Genomic DNA, 19,841 nt, shown 5'->3' with positions numbered 1-19,841 from the left:
TCCTTGCATTCATTTTCCGTTCACTGTGTCCACAGATTACCTACCACAAAACTTCCACTCCTACCCTTATCTAAAAATGCTTTATTTAATGAAGCTTTTTACACTGCTGTCATCTGAGCAATATCATTGCATAGAATTCTTCAATGGATAGATGACCTAGTGGTTTCCTTCCACTTTCTATGCTTGCCTGAATGTATCTGCATTGACTCTGCTCCACACACCTTATGTTTTAGCACAGGATAGGATAGCCTATTTTACTTGGAACTAACCTACAATGATCATTGGTCAAACTGCCTGACCACTTCAGGACTGAACAAAAGTTAAAGCATGTTATTATGGGCATTGTCCAAATGCCCTTTAAACACTGACAGGTGTGGGGCATCAACCACCTCTCTGGGAAGCCAGTATTCCTGTATATTATCTGGGAAGCCAGAGGTTCCAGTATTTAACCACGTAGTAAATAAAATGTTTCCTAATGTCTAGTCTGAACCTCCCCTGGCACAGCTTTGAATCTTACCTACATGTCCTGTTGCTGGGTACGAGGGGGAATAGCTCACATCTCCCCCTCCAAAGCTTTTGCAAAGCTTTATTAAGAACTGTTACCTACAGCCAGTTAACAAGAGACAGAAAAGAGCCAGGTTCCCTCCCCACCTCCATCATTGCTACTTAAAAATGTAAATTTGTATAAACAGACTTTAGAGAAGCTGTGTGGGCCTGCTTGCATCACAGGAAGATTTCAAGGACAGAGAGTTTATGAAGCCAGGACCATTATTTAAACATCTGACTTCTGCATGACACACATAAAATGGCAAACACGCTGAAATCCTAGCCCAAAGAACTCTTAGGTGATGGTTCTACCTTAACTCTCTCCTTCCCGAGAAAGAAGGCAGTAGCATGCAGGACATCTGCTGCATGTGTGGAGTTGTGGTATGAGTTGGAGGAATGGTAGTTGGCTTCAATGACCTGCAGCCATGCCCGCAGTGTTGCTTCCGAACAGCTTAAAAACTCAGAGACCCCAAACCGGGCAAAAACTTTTAAGCCCAAATACACTAATGGCCTGAAAAACAATAGAAGAAAAAAAGCACTGCTGTAAAAAAGGAACTTTTGATGTTCTAAAAGTCATACATTGAACAAAGAAACCAAGACTTTTAAAAGAGGTAGGTAAACATTTTTAAATTGCATATCTATAACCTCTAAAAAGCCAGGACAAAGTTACAAATTATTGCATCTATCATCCTTTCAGACATTATTTTAATGTTTTGTAGAAATGGTACAATTCCATCAGAGTTTCAACAGTTCCTGTGGCTTCAGAAAAAAACACCTTAACCCCTTTTTTTTTGTGTTTAGTATTTGTCAATCACACAAAATTCCATTTATTTTTTCCTGAGGAGAAAAAGCAGACTTTGAACATGACTTGAGCATATGCCAAAGGCTAAAAAAGTCCTAAGCCAAAAAAAGGGTAAAATTTCAATTGTAAAGTGCTGTGTGTGTGTGTGTGGGGGGGTGTGTGTGTGTTTGTACAATGCTAGGAATCCCATGTGTGAAACAGTAAACAGAGTAAAACCTCTAATGTTTTTGATTCTTAAATCCAGATCCACTCTGGGTTGTCTTTTACTCTCTCCTGTGAAAGAGTCCTATCCATCAGTTACATTTTTCACTCGTGCAAGATGACCTACAGAGCCTCTGAGCAGAGAAAGGCATAACCAAACCCCAACATCTGCAGATTAAAACCAGGCAAATGCAAATTTCTAAAATGGTTATTTTATGCAAAGAGAGCACATAAGAACGGGTAGTCTGTTTGATTCTTTGCGTCTTGGAATGAAAGCAACTTTTCTGTCTGGATGACATGCCTATTTTTGCGGTCCGCATGACCTCAAAACTACTGACATCTGTTTTCATTATAAGCTTTAAAATCGCAGTCTGTTGATCCTATCACTGGTTTATCCTCCATCCCATTTTTTTATTCCTGTTATCAAAAGCTATAGTTGCCTTAGATCTTCCCAAATTGTGGGATGATTTAGGTGAGGAATGGGAGAGGTTTGCTTTTTCCAGCAGGACCATTTGCATATGAGCAAGAAAAAGGAGGGCATCTGGAGGGCATCCAGCGTGTGGCAACATCAGACTACATTGAACAGTATCACTTGGACAGAGTGGATCTGTGTCAAGCAAGACAGCTCTCACAGATTTGCTGTGTCTTGCTGCAGTTTTCCCAGAGCTACAGCTCTTCAACAAACTTTCTCTGGGCACCCAGGGAAAGGAGTCCAGTACCTTTTATTTGTAACAGCCTCCAACTCAAAAATATTGAAGTCCCAACTTTCCTCATTATCTAGGAGCTGTGCAATACAGGGTGGAACATCATTGATGGTGTTTGGCACTGGAAGGTGAGTATGGCACAGGTTCATATCTGTTGAAATGGAATTTGGGAATTAACACATTTCTGGATTATTCCCTCTGCACTACCACAGCCCCTCTTCAGAATTCCATTTAGAAAGCAAATATTTTTTCAAGAAAAACAACTTTTTTTCCTTACATTAAAAAGTCTGTAAATGCCTATAAATAGAAAGGTTTATTACAGAGCATTTGAACATAAACCAAAAAGATCAGTGAACATTTCTTTGAGTGACAATTTGGTTTTTTGCTAACATTTTGAAATGCATTATTTTAATTGTTTGAGCCTGTTTCAACACCAAAATCGAGGCAGCCTAGCACTTGTGCTGCATTCATTTAGACAACCATTTCCAGAGACATATATCCCACTGCAAATTAGCCTGAAGCTGTATGTTAGCAGTACTGACAAAAGAAGTCACATGTGCAAAGGGAAGTTTAAAATGGTGGCTTACTCTTAGAAAACACATACTCATTTCCTGACAGTCTTCTCAAGCCATCCTGAAAAAGAAAGCAAGTTTATCTTGGTTTTTTTGCATCGCTAGTTGGAAAAACACTACATGCACTTTGGATGCTATTCCTGGGTACTAAAAGCAGTCCTCTTACTGCAACACTATAGCATAATCCTGGTTTTAGGGTCTCTCAAAACAAACATTAAAGGATCCCTGGAACACTGATTTGAGACCTCCAGAAAAGATGTTAAATACACAGTGTATTGCCTGCCTTGACCCTCTCATTGGCACCTCCATCATTCAAATTGGCCATTGTAATTTATTTTTAATTTTGTTTATATTATTTTGGTGGGGATTAGCTCAGTGTCTATTAAAAAACTAGTAAATCCATGACAAAATTAAGATAATTTGTCTCTTCCTGCTGTTACAGGACCAGAATTAGAGTTTGATTAAAGCAACCTCACTGATACACTGTACTAACTATACAGCAATCCCTCTAATGCCATATTTCTAGAGTTTCTATAAAGTATCTCCTTCAGTATCTTCTGAGAGATTGGATACAGTTTCTGGTGGCAAGTCTGTCTACTTGTATGTGAGGATGAATGCACACAGTGGACTGAAATGTGGCCATAGCTTACTACATCCTGCAGTACTGCTATTAAAAAGGCCAAAATACTTAACTGAAATGGTAATGAATTACAAGTCTCCTTCCCATTGCTTGGGAAATTTTGGCACAGCAAAGCAATGAACTGTGATGTAGGACGCTGGTCCAGCAATTTCGTCTTTACTAATTTTACTCACGTTCATCAGACCTCCAACAAGATCACTTGTGTGAGGATCTTCATCTTTGGTACCTAGCTGAGGGGAATAAAGTTCTGTTGTCCGCAGGATTTCCAGTACTCTGTCCAAGGCCTCTGCTACTGTGATTGGGCTGTTTTCCTGGGCAGCGTTAATTATGTTAATAACCTGAAAGTAGATTAAGGAGGCAGGCAAAGAAAAGTGAATGGCGCCTTTTTCTTATTACAAAATTTTTATTCTTGTCTTGATTATGCTAATTTTCATCAAATACAATGTAATTCCCCACAACCCTTGAAGTACAACTCTGAAAATGTAAATTTGTGCTCAGATTTCCTGGTATCTGTCTGCTATTTTTAACTGGCAAACTCCTGGGAAGTGGAAGTAGAATGGTGTGAAGTATCTGAAATAGTTGCCAGTGGGCGAACCAAAAATCAGCAATGTCCCAGTACTTCAGCATATTCAGGTCTGCTCTGAAACAAATTATTCAGTCTCTGAAGGAAAACCCAAACAAATTCATGAATGTGACTCAGATACGCTGGTATTATACTCTTATATACTCATAGATTATATTCTCCATGTAGAAGTGAAGGGCAGAGACCAGAAGTGTTGGACTGTGGGAGAAGAGGATGGCTCTTTGAAACCCACACTGTGCCTCAGCCACAATCCAGAAATGCAGCAGTGACTGCTCCTGGCTCTGCCAAGAAGGATGGAAAGAAAGTCCCAGTGCTGTCTTCTCCAGGAGCCAGAGGCTGCTGCACAGCCACTACAAGCCTTTCTGTGGGTATGATTGAGGATAAGGAAAAGGAAAGGAGCCAGTTGCTTTTACAGTCACAGTGATGCTGGGAAGTAAGAGCTTGATGACAGCAAGAAAAGATAGGGACAAGGGAAAAAATTATTTAAACGTGGAAGATACCTGACAGCCTGGTGTGTTACAAGTGACGGTGCAGCTGATTTGTGACAGCAGAGTTTGTGTAACAGAGCGAAGAAAGGCTGCAGAAAGTGGGGAAGATAAAAGATGGTGCAGGTGCTCCCTCTTTTGCATGGTATCTTATAAATATCAATAGTGAGAGTGAAGGTGAGACTGGAAGAACGTCCTCCTACTTGAACATGATCCAGCAGAGCAGTGTCTCCTTCCTGCCAGAATCCTTGCATGTAGCAAGGACACGCCTCTCCCCTCCTTAATATTCTTCCTTATGACTAGCATTTGGAATGCCATGATAAGATTTAGAAAGTGGTAATAAAAACAAATTACTTCTATTACTCTGTTAAATACAAAGTGCAGGAAGCGCTCTGCTTGTCTGTCCAGAAACTACATACTTCCCTATGAGTGCAACTCGAAACTGGAGTTTGTGGAAAAGTCCGTGTTCAGGACTCACCTTTGTGATAGGAGCTTCTATTGTCATAGAATGAATCCGTGCCATTGAGGAGTACCGTCGGGTCTGTAAACTTGGAGCTGCCATTAAAGAGCCACAGGGTGTGAATCAGATGACAGCATTAGAAGAGTGCAGAAGGCTGGGACACAGCACAATGAAATACAGCCTCGTGTCCCATTTCTCCTGTATCTTTCCCCCTGCAAGTTCTTCATTGTTTCATTTCTTGTACTGTTGTCTGCCTCCTTGGCAGCCACCCCACAGTTTTGCTGTCAGATTTTCCATCCATCCTTCACTTCAGAATGGAGTTGTACTTATACTTCATGCCCTTTGACTCCAATGGATCTCTATCAGACATGGCTCCTGCTGTAAGTCTGTGTGTGTCGCTCGTCTTGGTGGTACAGTTGCTCTAATGAAAACCATTCCTGCTCCCCATAAGCAGTGCTTCTCTCACTACACACTGCGGCAGAAAGAAATCTCTGCCACCATTGTCCCACCCCAGTAAGCAGTCACAAATGGGATCAGAAGTACTGCTCTGAAATAACCAGCAGCAATGGTCTCCTTCATGTTAGACATTAATAAACCAAAATATATGTTTAGAAGCACAAGCTGTGGTTTTCTAAGAGAGGTGACACTAATGCTTCACCACACACTCTTTTAGCAAGCTGCTTCTATCCCTTGGCACAGTCACTCCTCCCTGTGAAGGCATTCAGCACTGCCATCATTGTATAGCAATGCTGGGGCAATGTATAGCATTGTACTTATGCTGGGGCACTGCTTTGCAAATCAGAAAGAAATTTTACAGCAGTTATAAAGAAATGGAGTAACCTCTGTTTAACCAGCTGTGAATCTGTCTGGTTATTCTTTTGTTCTGCAGTTTTATTGCCCAAATCAAGTCTGTTCTTTATTTATTTATAAATATATATTCATGTATATTTATAGTATTGGACATATAGTTTGCTTTCTTACCATCACTACTTTGAGATGTTACTGACTTAACATCAATTGAATCTTTCCTTCTGTTCTTGCACTTGTAAGAGCCAGATTCTGTAAGTACAAAACAAAAGCTTTAAAAATGCATCAAGTAAAACCTCTACAAAATATCCATCTAAAATTTTGGAAATTTAATTAAGTGATCTTAACTGTATCACACAAGTGGGGGAAATACTGCAATTTCTGCACATCAGAACAAGGAACTCAGTATCTATCAATTTACAGCAACTTGTGTGAAGTCACCTGGAAGGGTCTTTTACAATGAAGTCAAGATGCCTTATGGAACAGGAGACTTGTTTCATCTAACTTTAGCTCCCTAAAAGCAGCAGTCTTGCAGGCTGTCATCATCTAAGGTTTTCAGAGGTGCTGTTTCAGGAGAGATGTCTCAGGCAGTGGGCTGAACCTCTTGTGCGAGTTCTTTTTGCTCTCCTCTGACCACTGAAGAAGCCCGAGTTTAACTGCCCAAAACTAGCCAATTGAGAAGAGTCTCATCTTGCTCTACACTCTTAAAGCATACTTCAGACTCAGACAGGTTTTGCTTTTATTTGCAATAAATATTTGTACCCTGTGTTTAAGGAAAATCCAATGTACTGAAAATGATTAAACAATTAATTTTGTTCTTCTGAATATTAGCCTGCAATAAACTTATTCTTGAAATATGCTAAAGCCAGAGAAATTATCACATCCAGTCAAATTCAAAAGCTGGATAAAATGAGAGGAAGAAGTCTAAAAAAAAATCTGGTAAAATTTCATTTTTCTCCAATACATTAAAATCTGCACTCTCCCTTATATTTTAAAACAGCAACCATGGATCTATTCACCACTTTCCAAGAGTCTTTATAGTACCTATTCCCAAGGTATCCAAAATGCCACTAAAAGATCAGAGACTCTATCAGGCTTTCAAAAACTGATAAAAGCATTTGAAGAGTCAGAAGTATGACTTTGATATTCTTAACATAAAGACCAATTTTCATTATAATGTCACAAGACAGGATGTATGCAGCCTCTCTTTAGCAAAATAAAATGTTAACATACAATTCTCCAGAATTAAAAATTCATCCATCCTAAAAATTAGTGAAATAGTTTCTGTCTTAATTCTCTTTTTCTACCATGTACAGTTTGGGTCTTCTTTGTTGTAGTCTGAACTGGAGAAATTGAAAGCATTTTCCTCTCTTGACACCTAAGAGCAGGGCATAGCTAATGCATGTTAAATAATTTTATTTATTTATTTGATAGTACTCTTCTTACAAACCCCATTCTTTCACTAACATTTGGATGACTTTATCATAAGGCACTTCAATGGGAGCAAGCATTTACACATAAACATAGCTGTGAGTCGCTATAGCTGACAAAACAACTCTCCTTGTGTTAAATACCAACTAGCGAGTCAGATACTTTCTTAGTGCCACCCAAAGGGTCACAGGTGCATAGAAGCTACTCTGCCATACTGTGGTTTCATCTGTAAATATTTAAATGCCTACGTAAAATCTTTTCTTCACCTGGTGAGCAGAAAATCTTATCATCCAGGTTGTTACAAATCTCACACCACTGCAAGCAGCATGATACACATGGATTACTCTTCTCTGCTCGTCACATATTGGTATATGCCCATGGCTCTGGAAAGTTATTCTTGGACCACAGCCATGGACTGCAGGGAAGGATAACCTACATCACATGCTCTGAAACCGCCTACTTTCACTGCACTGTAGTCATCAATGTGGTGTCATAGCATGGGGCTTCCCAGTCTTGCTGAGATCTGTCACAGTAATGAGCAAACTTAAAACATTAGTAAGCTAATATATATGTGATAGTAACAAGTGTTCTGCTTAATTTATGGGCTTCCTCACCTTCCTGTTTGCACAAAAGAAACAGTGAGAACAAAATCTTTCATTACAGGGATACAGGAGCAAATGGTCTAACATACTGTGGGTCAGTTCTGGTGGCAGCAATGGGAATGAGGACAGCCAATTTCATAGTCTCTTCTTCCCCCTGCCCATTGCTATTTGCAATAAAGCTCTAAGATGTTTGTATGTATTCTTAAGCTCCTTGAAAGAGCAGGGGATGTCAAGCAGTCGTGTCCCGTGCTCTTAGTATGTTATATCCTCGTCCCATATGAAAACCAGAAGCTGCCTGAAGTTTCACAGCAACATTGTCTCACCTTTCATAGCAGGACAGGCTTCAGATGCCTGAAGGTAACAAGGCATGAGAACCTTTTCACTCATAATTAAGACATCAGTCTGGCTGAGACCACTAGTCACAAGCTTAAAACTGGCCTTAAGTACCTCCTGCTTCAGGGAAAAGGGTATTCCAAACACTACATAGCATTGGAGGAAGGAATTATTTCTTTATGCTCCACACTTCTAGTCAAAAACTCTCTGCAAAACTCAAGGAGGGCTGTCTGTGAGTAGGCAAAGCTACCTGAGACACAAGACAAGAGTTGCAGACATGCTGCACCACTCAGTGCTGACTGAAACTGAGTTGCTCAGGCCTGGACACCTTGGAGACAACTGTGTTAGCCTGTGCTGGGGCCAGACCAATGGCCTGCTGACAGGTCCTAAACTTGGACACACTGTGGCAGGTGTGCTGGCACAAATCAGCACATTTCACATTTCAAACACAAAGAGGTGCCAAGGTACACCAGCCACAGGATCAAACACAGTGTTTTAATACAACAGAGCAATGCATCTGAACTTCAAATGCACAGCAAGAGGTCTGCACAGGAGGCTCAGTTATTGATGATTACAAGTCAAATTCATGGTGTGGTATCAGAGGCAGCTGGCATCCATCCTTGGCTGTCAGCTCTGCCTACTGACTGGACAGGGGGAAGAGACAACCATGCATACCAGCAGAGAACCCCGACTCAACCCCCAGCACGTGGAATGTAGAGGTAAATGTAATATTCTAACCTGACTGGGAATTGTCTCCTGTGTACTTATCCTCACGGTGACTCTTGTAGTGCTAGAGATAAGAGTAAAATATATATGTAAGAAAAAACAATACAATAAACTTTAAACAGGCTGCATTCAACACTGTCCATATTCAGCATTTTCCATTCAGCTATTTAAAAAAAAATTGTCACAGACTCTTCTTCAGGTGTAATTAGATGTAGAGAAAGAATATGAAATCAAACAGATATGCCATGCAGAAAATCACAGATACAAGTGCTTTTATGTACTGAAATCCTGTTTAATGCCTATGTTTACAAGAGAACTTATACTCATTTAGGTAGTGTGTTAAGTGCAAATTGCATATGAACTTGAGAGAATAAAAAAAAAATCCTACAACATTATTTTTTGTGCTTTAAAAATAATTTTCTTAGAACTATTGAAGCTAATTTTGAATGCATCCTTTCATGGATAACTGATAAACTGGACTTCAAAAAACTCAGTTATAAAAACTACTCTCCAGGAAATAAGGGGTAGAGGTAGATGTCATTCATCAGACCTTTCTTTTCAATTAGTTTTTAATTATTCTCATGAATGAAGAATTAAAAACAAAATCTTAATTCTTGGTTCTTCTGAAACATATTAGGTAGCTCCAACAATAGGTATTTCAAGCTTTCTTAGAATTTAGATAGAATATTTTAATATATTAAAATTTACAACTATTGCTTGGTCTGCAGTAACACAGCTTAAATGTTCCTCTGTTTTTTCATTCTTCTCAAAGACTGTCCAGTTCATGACAGTTTAATACCTGCTAATTACCTCACCCCTTTCCTTTGTAATGTGATTAGAAGAAAGTGTTTTGATGTTGACAGGAAAACTGACCAGAAATGGCAGTTCCTCAAGTTATTTCTTGAAAATTGGTGTGTGACGTATTTAAGTATAGCTAATGGAGTCACAGAGAAAGACTAGAAACAATGCTTACTAGGAATAATGATTACTTTTTTACTGCAGTCACTAGAGAAGATACACATACCCTCTTACTTCAGATGAATAATTGTCAGTGCTTGACACTATAATTACAAATTATTCAGCTCACATAATATTTAGGAGTCCATTACTATCATATGGTAACTGGTTCCTCTGACAAATCCATCACCTGCCTGTAGCAAAGCACTAGATTGCATGGAAGCACGAAATCCATGGTTGCAACCTGCCAGTTAAAAGCAGAGTACAACAAGGTTGTACTTGTGTGCTCTTATTGGACTGTAGCAGTTTGTGACTGTGCATGCTGCAGGGTCCTCGTGGGGGTTATTCAAGAAAGAAAGGAAAGGAATGACACAAATTGTTTTTTCTGTCATTCTGCCATTCTTGCACACCTTTCATTTCTTACTTTCTGCTGAGGGGAGGAGAGACAGAGGGTGAAAGGAAAATAGAAGAAAATGGAAAGGAATAAAATCCCACAAAATTCAGGTATGGCTTTCTTTTAATGAATTAAAAAAAAAAAAAAAAAGGGAAACCCTTTGCTCATACGCCATATAATTCTTGTCAGGGGAATGTAAGAACTGACTCTTCATCCAAAAAAATATTAGAAGCTTGAACACCTCTCTTTTAACCATTAGAAACTTCAGAGAAATAATCTCATTCCAAACAGAGTAAGGTTAAGGAAATCTCATCAAATATGGTACAGTGACACAAGGCATCTGAACTGCTTGTTCTGGCTTCATCCTGGAGCTTCTCTCAAAGCCAATGGATATATCTCTGTCTACTGCACAACTGGCAGAAACATAGGCACAGTCCTCCAAGTGCTTTACTAAAAAAATAAACCACGTTTCTGTTCTGAATACTTCTCTTCCCCTTCTGCAGGCATGTCCTGAAAGAGCCATGTAAGGTAAGTTATGAGGGCAGTTACACAGTTAATCTTGGGTCAATATGTTCTTGAAAGAAACAACACCTCTCTTGTAAATGAATGTGAAAACACTGGACTCTATCCTGCCAGGTCTCAAACTGACAATGGCAGCATTAATAATTACCTAGGTTCAGGACACGGGAATAGTCACATGAAAGTCAATCCTCATTCATAAATCTTCACTGTAGGAATGCTTAATGCTCTTTTAGATATTTTTTTTCCATGCATAAATTTAACATGCAGGGTTTTCCTATGTGATAAATCTGGCATGGAAATACATGAAGGTTCCAGTGGTCTCTGATACCCCTTACAGAGGATGTTGGTACGGGCAAATAATATATATACTTTTTTTAGGGTGAAACTGTGTGATGATGTAAGGATGTTTTGAAGTCTGAATGCTGAGATCAAGCTGTTTAAAATTATATTGATTTAGTGAAACATTAGACATTTGACATCAAAATTTGAATTATGACAGCTTTTATTGCTCTGTAACTTAAGTAAATATTTTATTTGATTTCCTTTTATCCATCCATAAAGATTTATCTGTAGCTTGAAAAGGAACCTAATTTTTTTAGTCTAAAGAAAAGTTCTACTGCTGCAAATATTAAGGCATGGATATTAGGAAAAGTGCATTGTTCAGGATCTCCTACAGGCATGAGCTATTTCTGTGACAGAAGTGAAACAAAAATTACATAGTTATATCAAATACACCTTGTTTTTCCTTAAGGGACCTAAAATCTCCACAGACCATACTTTCTGTTAGGCTGCCATCTTTAATCTTTGTTGCAGACCTCTGTATCTGTGAAGAACCTTTTGAAGGCCATATTCCCTGGGATCACCAAATGTGTAAATCTTCCCAGATCGAGAGTGCTTAATTTACTAGTAGCTTCTCATGAACCAGTATCAAAAAGACAGGAATGGATGATACTTTTCAGCAGTATAGGGGAATATGAATGTTACCTTGGACAGAAGTCCTTGTTTCTTAATTTCCCTTTTTCTCACTGATAAAGAGAGGCTTATGGGGCACATGAAGTTCAAGGGCAGCCTGGGCTGCAGCAATCATGAAGTGGAGGAGTACAAGATCCTCAGGGCATTGATGCGGGCACACAGTAAACTCACTACCATGGACCTCAGGAGAGCAGGCTTGGGCCTCTTCAGGAACCTGCTTGGTAGAATGACATGGAATAAGGCCCTGGAGAGAAGATGGGCCCAAGAAATGTGGTTAATATTCAAGGGTCACCTCTTGCAAGTTCAGGAGTGATGATTCACAACAAAGTGAAGTCAGAAAAATGCCAGAAGGCCTGTGTGGCAGAAATGCTAGGAGGCCTGTGTGGATGAACAAAGAACTTGTTGACAAACTCAAACAATAGAAGGATGCCTACAGAGAGTGGAAACAAGGACTGGTAGCCTGGGAGTAATACAGAGAATGTCTGAAGAGCCAGGGATCACGTTAGGAAAGCCTGATAGAATTAAATCTGGCCAGGGACATAAAGGACAACAAGAAAACCCTCTATAGGTACCTTGGTGAATTAAAGAAAGATTAGGGAAAATATGGTCTCTCTCTGGAAGGAAACTGGAGATGTGGTTTCCTGGGACACAGGTACTGGGCTGAGGTACTCTCTGACTCTTTTGCCTTGGTCTTCACTTGCAAGTGTTCCAGCTACATGCACTTCCCTAGTCACAGGAGGTAAAGGCAGAGGCTAGGAAAATGAAAACCACCCACTGTAGGAGAAGATCAGGTTTGGGAACATCTGAGGAACTTGAAGGTGCACTAGATCACAGGACCTGATTGGCATTTGTGAGTCCTGAAGGAGTTGGTGGAGGAAGTGGCTAAGCAGCTATCTATCAGATTTGAGAACTCATAGCAGTCCAGTGAAGTTTCCAGTGACTGGAAGTGGGGAAACTTACTTAACTGTCATTTCTAAAGATTAGAAAAGAAAAAGGAAAACTCAGGGAATGACAGGCCAGTCTCATCTCTGTGCCCTGCAATCCATGGAGCAGATTCTCCTGGAAATAATGCTGAAGCATATGGAAAAGAAGAAGATAACTGCTGACAACAAGCACAGCTTCACGTAGGGCAAATCATGCCAGACAGATTTGGTGGCCTCCTGTGATGGGTGGATAAGGGAATGTCATCTGTCTGGACCTGTGCAAAGCTTTTGATGCTTCCATGCACACCCTTGACACTACAGTGGAGAGCCCTGGATTTGACAGGCTGTACCACGCAGTGGATAAAGAATTCCCTGAATGCTCCTGCTCAAAGAGTTGTGGTCGATGGCCAGGAGTCTGGGTGGAGAGGAGTGCTGAGTGGTGCTCCTTGGGGGTCTGCACTAGGGCCAGGATGATGTAACATCTTTGTCAGGGACACAGCCAGTGGGATCAGGTGCACCATCAGCAGGCTGGCTGATGCCACCAAGCCTTGTGGTGTCACAGCTGCTTGAGGGGCCACAGCACAATGGAGGGGCTGCCAGCATAAGACATGAACCTGCTGGAGCAGATCCAGAGAAGAGCCACAGAACTGACCAGAGAGCTGTAGCACCTCTCTTATGTGAAAAGGATGAGAGAGTTGGGTTGTTCAGTTTGCACAAGAGAAGACTCTGGGAGGTCTTTTAGCACCTTTCAATTACTAAAGGGACTTACAAGAAAATAAAAGAAAATTTTACAAGAGTGTGTAGTGATAGGAGAAGAGGCAAAGTAAGTTTCAACCAGCTATCATGAAGAAATTCTTTACCTTGAAGGTGGTGAGACCCTGGAACAGGTTCCCCAGAGGAGTTGTGGATGCCCTGTCCCTGGAAATTCAGGGCCAGGTTGGGTGGGGCTTTGAACAACCTGGTCTAGTGGAAGGTGATCCTGCCTGTGACAAAGGGGTTGGAGCTAGGTGATTTTTAAGGTACCTTTCCAGTCAAATCAATCTATGATTGCATGATTCTTACTGCAGTCCAATCTACAGGGCAAAGATGGACAAAATTTATTTTTTTCTTATATTCCTACTGCTATTTTTTACATATGGGTACAAGTTTGTAATACTTATTATCTTGCATTAAGAATATCCTATATACACTTCCCTGTATCAGTCTTTCAGCTGTGTGTATAATATAGAAAAAGCCATTAGATTGTGTCTTACTTTCAAATAAACATCAAAGCAGCTATAAATGAAACAAGTTATGAGGTGTAAACAACGATTTAAAAATACATGCAAATTTATCACTGCTTTTATAAAACTTTGTTGCCCTCTAGCCTGAGCATTTTAAAACATCCTATGACTGCAAATGATATTTTGCTGCTAATACTAAAACACATGTTTTAGTTCAAAGATGAAGTCAGTTTAAAATACTATGGGTCTTATTTTTCAATGATAGACATGCAAAGTTCTTCCAAGAATTATGCAGAGTTCTTGATTTGTTACTATCTACCTCCACAAAAACTTGTGCAAGGAGCATGGTTTCAACAGTCAAATGCTACCCGCTATGAAATTCTTTTAGAAGTAGTGGTTTTCCAGTAATGTGTTAATATTCAGTATTGTTCTGCTGAAGAAGAGGCAACTAGACATACTAGTGACTTTCTAAATACTTTTCCTGCCTAAGTGTCTTTACCTGCATCACAGATAAAAGCACATAAAATTCTAAATAAAACAAGATACATAACCCCTCTCCTAAATGACATGGAAACATACCCTAATTACAGAGCACATGCTTGGTCTAAAATGTTTCTAGCCACTCTATCTCACCCCTAGAGACCACATGCCAAAGACAGGCTTCACTCCTTTGCTCACAAAAGTCTAGACTTCTTTACTCAACATGGCACTTACTAGAGTATTTCTGGGGCAATATATGTGGTATGATCATTTGCCTCAGACACCATCAGAGGGAGGAAGCAAGGAGAAGATGGCAGCAAACAGCTCCCCACACCACCAGGTTTGTTGCAGGAGCAGCTGGTGTGGATTCGTGTCTGGAGTTCTCTGCCACTGCTGCTGGTTTACTGGGGTCATGGCTTGAGTTGCACCCTTCCCCAGCACCTGCCTGGCAGGTGTGAGAAGTCTCAGGGCCAGCATGAGTGCTACACTTCATATAAGTACCACACATTGTCAAACCTTGGGGTCACTGAGCATGGATCATTAGTTGGCATAAGTACCCCAGATCAGACTGGCAAGAACAGCCCTACAAAACAGGCCCTGAACTCCCTTTGATCTCTTATCTGTATTGCTCCACAGTATCACGGACTCAACTGTCATATCCATGCTCCAGAAAATGAAAGATGGTCTTCCTCAGGAGTCCTACAGAGACTAATGCATGCAAATGTCAAAATTTTCTTGCTTGCTCCAACAATCAGTGAGAATCTCATTGACAATATAGATCACATCTTCTTGGAAAAATTTATAAGGCAAAAAATATCAGTTCACTAAAATCTATGAAAATTATCACATGAAAGAAATACAATACCTGTTTGTTGTTTTCATTGGTACAATGCAGTCTTTTGAGGGACACAAAGTGTCTTATTTTCCTAGCAAGAGAAATTATCACTTGTTACTACATCACATTGTAAAGACAGAAGTGAAGTGATACATTGCTATTTTTTAAACAGAGATCTCCAAGCCCTCAGGAAAACAGATGCCAAGACTAACACCAGAAAGACAACTGGGTGACAAGCACTCCTTCACCGTGACATTGAGGTTTTTGTTGTGGGACACCTGATCCTTCTGTTGGTCCAGGAATTCTCCTGCAAAGCTGGGAGCAGAATTTGGCAATGTGTCTGTTCTAAACTGCGAAGGTGGGAACACTTACAAGCACATGCACAAACACGGGAGTTGCCCAGTTGCTAAATACACGGAGGTTCATGTCAAACTTACAGATGCAGAAAGCAGAGAGAAGGCCCTAAAACCCAGAAAGCAATTATGTTCCGGACAAGTTAGTTACCCTCCTTGACCAACCACAGGTGTTATCTTCACGTGCTGCTGGATACTGTCTCCTGATTTCCTTCTTGCATAGCAAACTCCTTGCCATTCCTAAAGAAACACACAAAACAGAGACGGCATCTGAGCATACATAGCTTGCAGTCAAATATTTGTTTATTACTGCATACCTTATGTACTAAATTATTTTTGTATTTTTATATATTGTTTATATAATATATATACCTTTAAATCATGTAAAGTTGTATTTTTAAAAATTGTATGAAATTAATGTACTTTTAAATATAATGCAGAGAGAGAGAGTGAGCAGCAACTATTCACCCAATGGAGAGCAGCATCTTTAATATAAGGACAGTATAACTATGTTCCTCTTGGGAGAAGATATTTTTTACACGGAACTTTACAATTTTTACAAGGAACTTTAGGAATCATCTACTTAAAGAAGTGACAAATATTCTTGATAGGTGCCACCATAACGAGCAGTGGCTGCAACACATCCAGAGGATATCCCTTGGCACCAGCAGAAATAAGCCCAAGCACCATTCAGCTTTGAAGCTGTCAGTTGTCATGCGATATATATGCTAAACTTCAGAAGTACTTGATCTAAAGAAGTCCTTCAACTAACCTCAAAGAGGAAATATCTTAAGGAAGGAACTATGTGGCTGGGTAGGATGAAGTTGGAGAATGGGTAGAAGATACCTTTGAGCAGGCAGTGCTAGCTGCTGGGCAGCCCATATAAATGAGGAGGAGCACAGCAGGAGTGGCCTGTAGGTATTGCTAATGAATCGAGGTGAACCTGCAAACAACTCCAGACAGTGACTCACAAAGCTCAGATCATTGCTGGACGTGACTCAAAGGTTCAAGAGCTCCCCAAAGGTCTTGAAGCAGAACGTGGGACAGGGAAGGGCGACAGGTATTTCTGCAACCCAGGGGAGATGGGATAAGAGACTGTTGTGCATATTAGGGGAACATAATGCCAGGCCCCTCACCGCAAGGACAGGAGTTCGCAGTGCACTGCAGATATTCTGACTATAGTTATTAGGAAAGCAATTGGCACCCCACTAGGTGCTAATACATTTTGGTGCTTTAAGTATGCAGTCAGAGAAGGCTCTGCTGTTTGACAGAAGTTACACATTTTGGCTGGATGATTCAGCCACCTGAGAGACTGACTGAGCGACAAACTGTTACATTCCATCTAACAAAAGCTCCATGGGCTCTAAGCAAAACAGAAACACAGAAAACATTCTGATACTGATCTTAAGCCAGCAAATCAGCAGGAGTTCAGTCACATCCTAAAAGCAAAGCTAATGAAATCTTTAGTCACTTGTCTGTGGTATGGGCTGTTATACTGAGACATCTGAGAAACAGAATTCTGGTCTAATATGTGTACTCATGAAGAGCACATCTTGTGTTCTTAAACCTGCAGCAATAAAAACCAAATCAGAATAGAGCTCTATACTGATTTCACATGAGTTTGTCTTATTGGCTTACCTTTCCTTTTTTAATAAATGTGTTTATGTTGTCCAAAAGATCTGCAGAGTTTTTATCACTTTTAGGTAGTTCAGTAAGCTCCTTGCCAATAAGTTCTCCCTTGCAGTACCCCATCATCCGTTCAAAGGCTGGATTAACATACTGCCAAAACAAAGGTACATTAGGGCAATATAAAAAAATATCTTATTTAAAGGCTAGTAAGTTATATATAAGTATCAAAATATGACAAGTTATATGCTAAAGCCACAACCACACATCCCTACAATTCAGTGTTTCTCATATAAAAGTACTATATAGTGGTGAAACATTTTATTCACATAAGAGGTTGAACAGAGAAGGCAATATGTAATCTATCAGAAGGCACAGAAAGAGAACTAATGCAGGTTTTATCAGAAACAACATTACTGAAAACTATAATCTCAATGAAGTTACAGAAGGAAAATTCTTAAAAATTCAGCAGGCCTATATGTACAGTAATCAGATATTAAGCAGTTCATTGCACAAGACTTTCTAATGGGCAACAAAACTAAAATATTGATAGAGAATAGAAACTACTGAGCCAAGGTCTCTTTGGGGTCCCTCTTTTCAAATTCTATAAAATAGTTAACATTTCCCCCCCTACCTGAATGACATGATCTTCACTGGTTATTTCTACAGCTTCCTGACAATGGTCTAATGCTGTAAATACTGCATTACAAGCCCTGAAAGTAGCAAACGATTAGCACATTACTTTTTTTGTTAGAACATTTTTTTTCACTATAAATATGTGATTAAATTGTACTCATTGATAGATGAACCACAAAGTAGCAGTTGTTTTGACTAGACCATGTCACTATCTTTATTATGACTTTTTTAGAACATCCACCATCAGACACCCCTGTTGTTAATGTGCTTTTACTGCAGATTACATTGTAAAAGTGTTCAGAGGTGCAGCATCTTAAGAGTGTGCTTGTATCTACACACATGCTCTGAACAGTAGGAATGAACAATTAGCATTAAAAATAACACATTACTATTACATCAGAAAGTTTTGTGATCATTAAAGATTGGAAGCACAAAAATCATGACAGCACATATAGACAAAGTTTTCAGTATATCAAATAGGTTGGCACTATCAAAGAAACTGAAATACATCACAATGGAAACAATTTGAGCCATCTCAAAGTTCTAATCAAAAAAATACCAATTTTCCTTCTTTCAAGTAATAATGCAGTGACTTGATTTCCATACATCCTCATCTTTCAGGATCCAGAGGATCTTTGTTACCCATTTTTTTCAGGGCTATCCGTGAACTAATGCAGGAAAACAAAAGCCTTACTTTCTTGGTACAGAATTCAAATTGCTTAAATTATGATTTACACAGGATGGCATTAACATTAATATAGGCTTCTAATACTAGGAAAAATGTGTATCTCAGAATCATAGGATGATTTGGGTTGGAAAGGGACATGAAGATCGTGTAGTTCCAAGACGATACCATGGCCCGGAAGAGTGAGTACTGGAAGAAGCAACTCAGTCACACTTGCACTGATAGAAGTCAGGGCCTCATCTTTGATTTGGTCTGAAGACAAACTAATTGTCTTCTATATAACTCTCATTGCAGAGAGCTAAAATGCACCATGCATAAATATTCCTGTACACAGATATTACCTAAAAGAAACCTCTTGCTTCCAGGCTGCATAGTAGGGTTTGAATTAGTTCCACTGACTAGAGAATTAAGAAATACAGGACATTACTACTTCTGCTTATTGTGGAAGTAACTCAAAACAAAATAGGACACATGAAGAGACATACACAGAAACACAGACATACAGCCGTGTGGATGAAGATTTGTAGGAAAAACGTATTTTGTACAGAAGATGACAGAAGTGTTTCTACTCATAAATAAAAGGAGCTTGGAGTAATTTTATACGTGATTTTCTAGCAATTCAAGCTGGCTCCCAAGTGTGATTTTGTGCTGTGTGAAGGAACTAATTTGTCTCAGTGATAGATGCCTGTCTGGTACATCAGCTGCTAACAAACGTAATTACATATACTTTCTGTAAGAAAACACACAGATATGTCTGCACTATTCAAGCCTTAGTATTTTCATTTGATCTGGCAAGCAAGCCAGCAAAATTGCAAGTTTAAATGGCCCATATCCCCTTTAATTAGCACACAGATGTCCAACCAAGTTTCAAACCAGAATCAGCTCTGTGGAAAAGTGGAGTCCATGCTGGGAATGGAAAGCCACTTCTGACCACTGACATAACCTCATCTGCTGCTCTCTGGGGCTACTTTTTCATCACATTTCTCTTGTGTCTGAACACATGACATATCCTGAGTTTAATTCTATCAACTAACTTTCTGCATTCTCTTCCCTTTCACTTTTACAAAGCTGTATAGAAGACATGCAGATCATCAACTAGCAGCCAGATGTGCAGTGCAGCACTCTTTTCCCCACTTAATTAAACCACACAAATGAAAAAAAATTATACCTGAATACCATAATCAGTATCAGCTCTGATTAGTTTTCAATGGGATCTGCCTAATAAGACAGAGGTAAGAGGAAGACATTCCTGCTGAGTTTTAGAAAACAACTATTAAAATTGTGCAAACCAAAATCCAATTTTTTTTCCCTGGAATTCTACTGTCATTGCAGTTTGCATGCAT

At 39.6% G+C, this 19,841-nt stretch overlaps 1 protein-coding gene across 2 annotated transcripts in view; it reads right to left on the bottom strand.

Moving 5' to 3' along the window:
* PDE8B (phosphodiesterase 8B) overlaps positions 1-19,841 on the bottom strand; it is a 77,923-nt gene that overhangs the window by 9,472 nt on the left and 48,610 nt on the right. For both annotated transcript variants that reach the window (XM_039729614.1, XM_039729613.1), the window contains exons 7-17: positions 17,812-17,890; positions 17,190-17,330; positions 15,703-15,791; positions 15,229-15,289; positions 8,905-8,956; positions 5,975-6,052; positions 5,012-5,088; positions 3,639-3,803; positions 2,841-2,886; positions 2,269-2,404; positions 859-1,057 (exon numbers count right to left, since the gene is read on the bottom strand). In XM_039729614.1, coding sequence (XP_039585548.1) covers positions 859-1,057; positions 2,269-2,404; positions 2,841-2,886; positions 3,639-3,803; positions 5,012-5,088; positions 5,975-6,052; positions 8,905-8,956; positions 15,229-15,289; positions 15,703-15,791; positions 17,190-17,330; positions 17,812-17,890 — 1,123 coding nt within the window. The remainder of the gene's footprint in view (positions 1-858; positions 1,058-2,268; positions 2,405-2,840; positions 2,887-3,638; positions 3,804-5,011; positions 5,089-5,974; positions 6,053-8,904; positions 8,957-15,228; positions 15,290-15,702; positions 15,792-17,189; positions 17,331-17,811; positions 17,891-19,841) is intronic.

This window comes from Passer montanus, unplaced genomic scaffold, assembly GCF_014805655.1.
Source record: "Passer montanus isolate IOZ18808 unplaced genomic scaffold, ASM1480565v1 scaffold7, whole genome shotgun sequence".
Classification (NCBI taxonomy): Eukaryota; Metazoa; Chordata; class Aves; order Passeriformes; family Passeridae; genus Passer; species Passer montanus.
The sequence above is the reverse complement of the archived record's forward strand: the minus strand, read 5'-3'. Positions and strand labels throughout refer to the sequence as shown.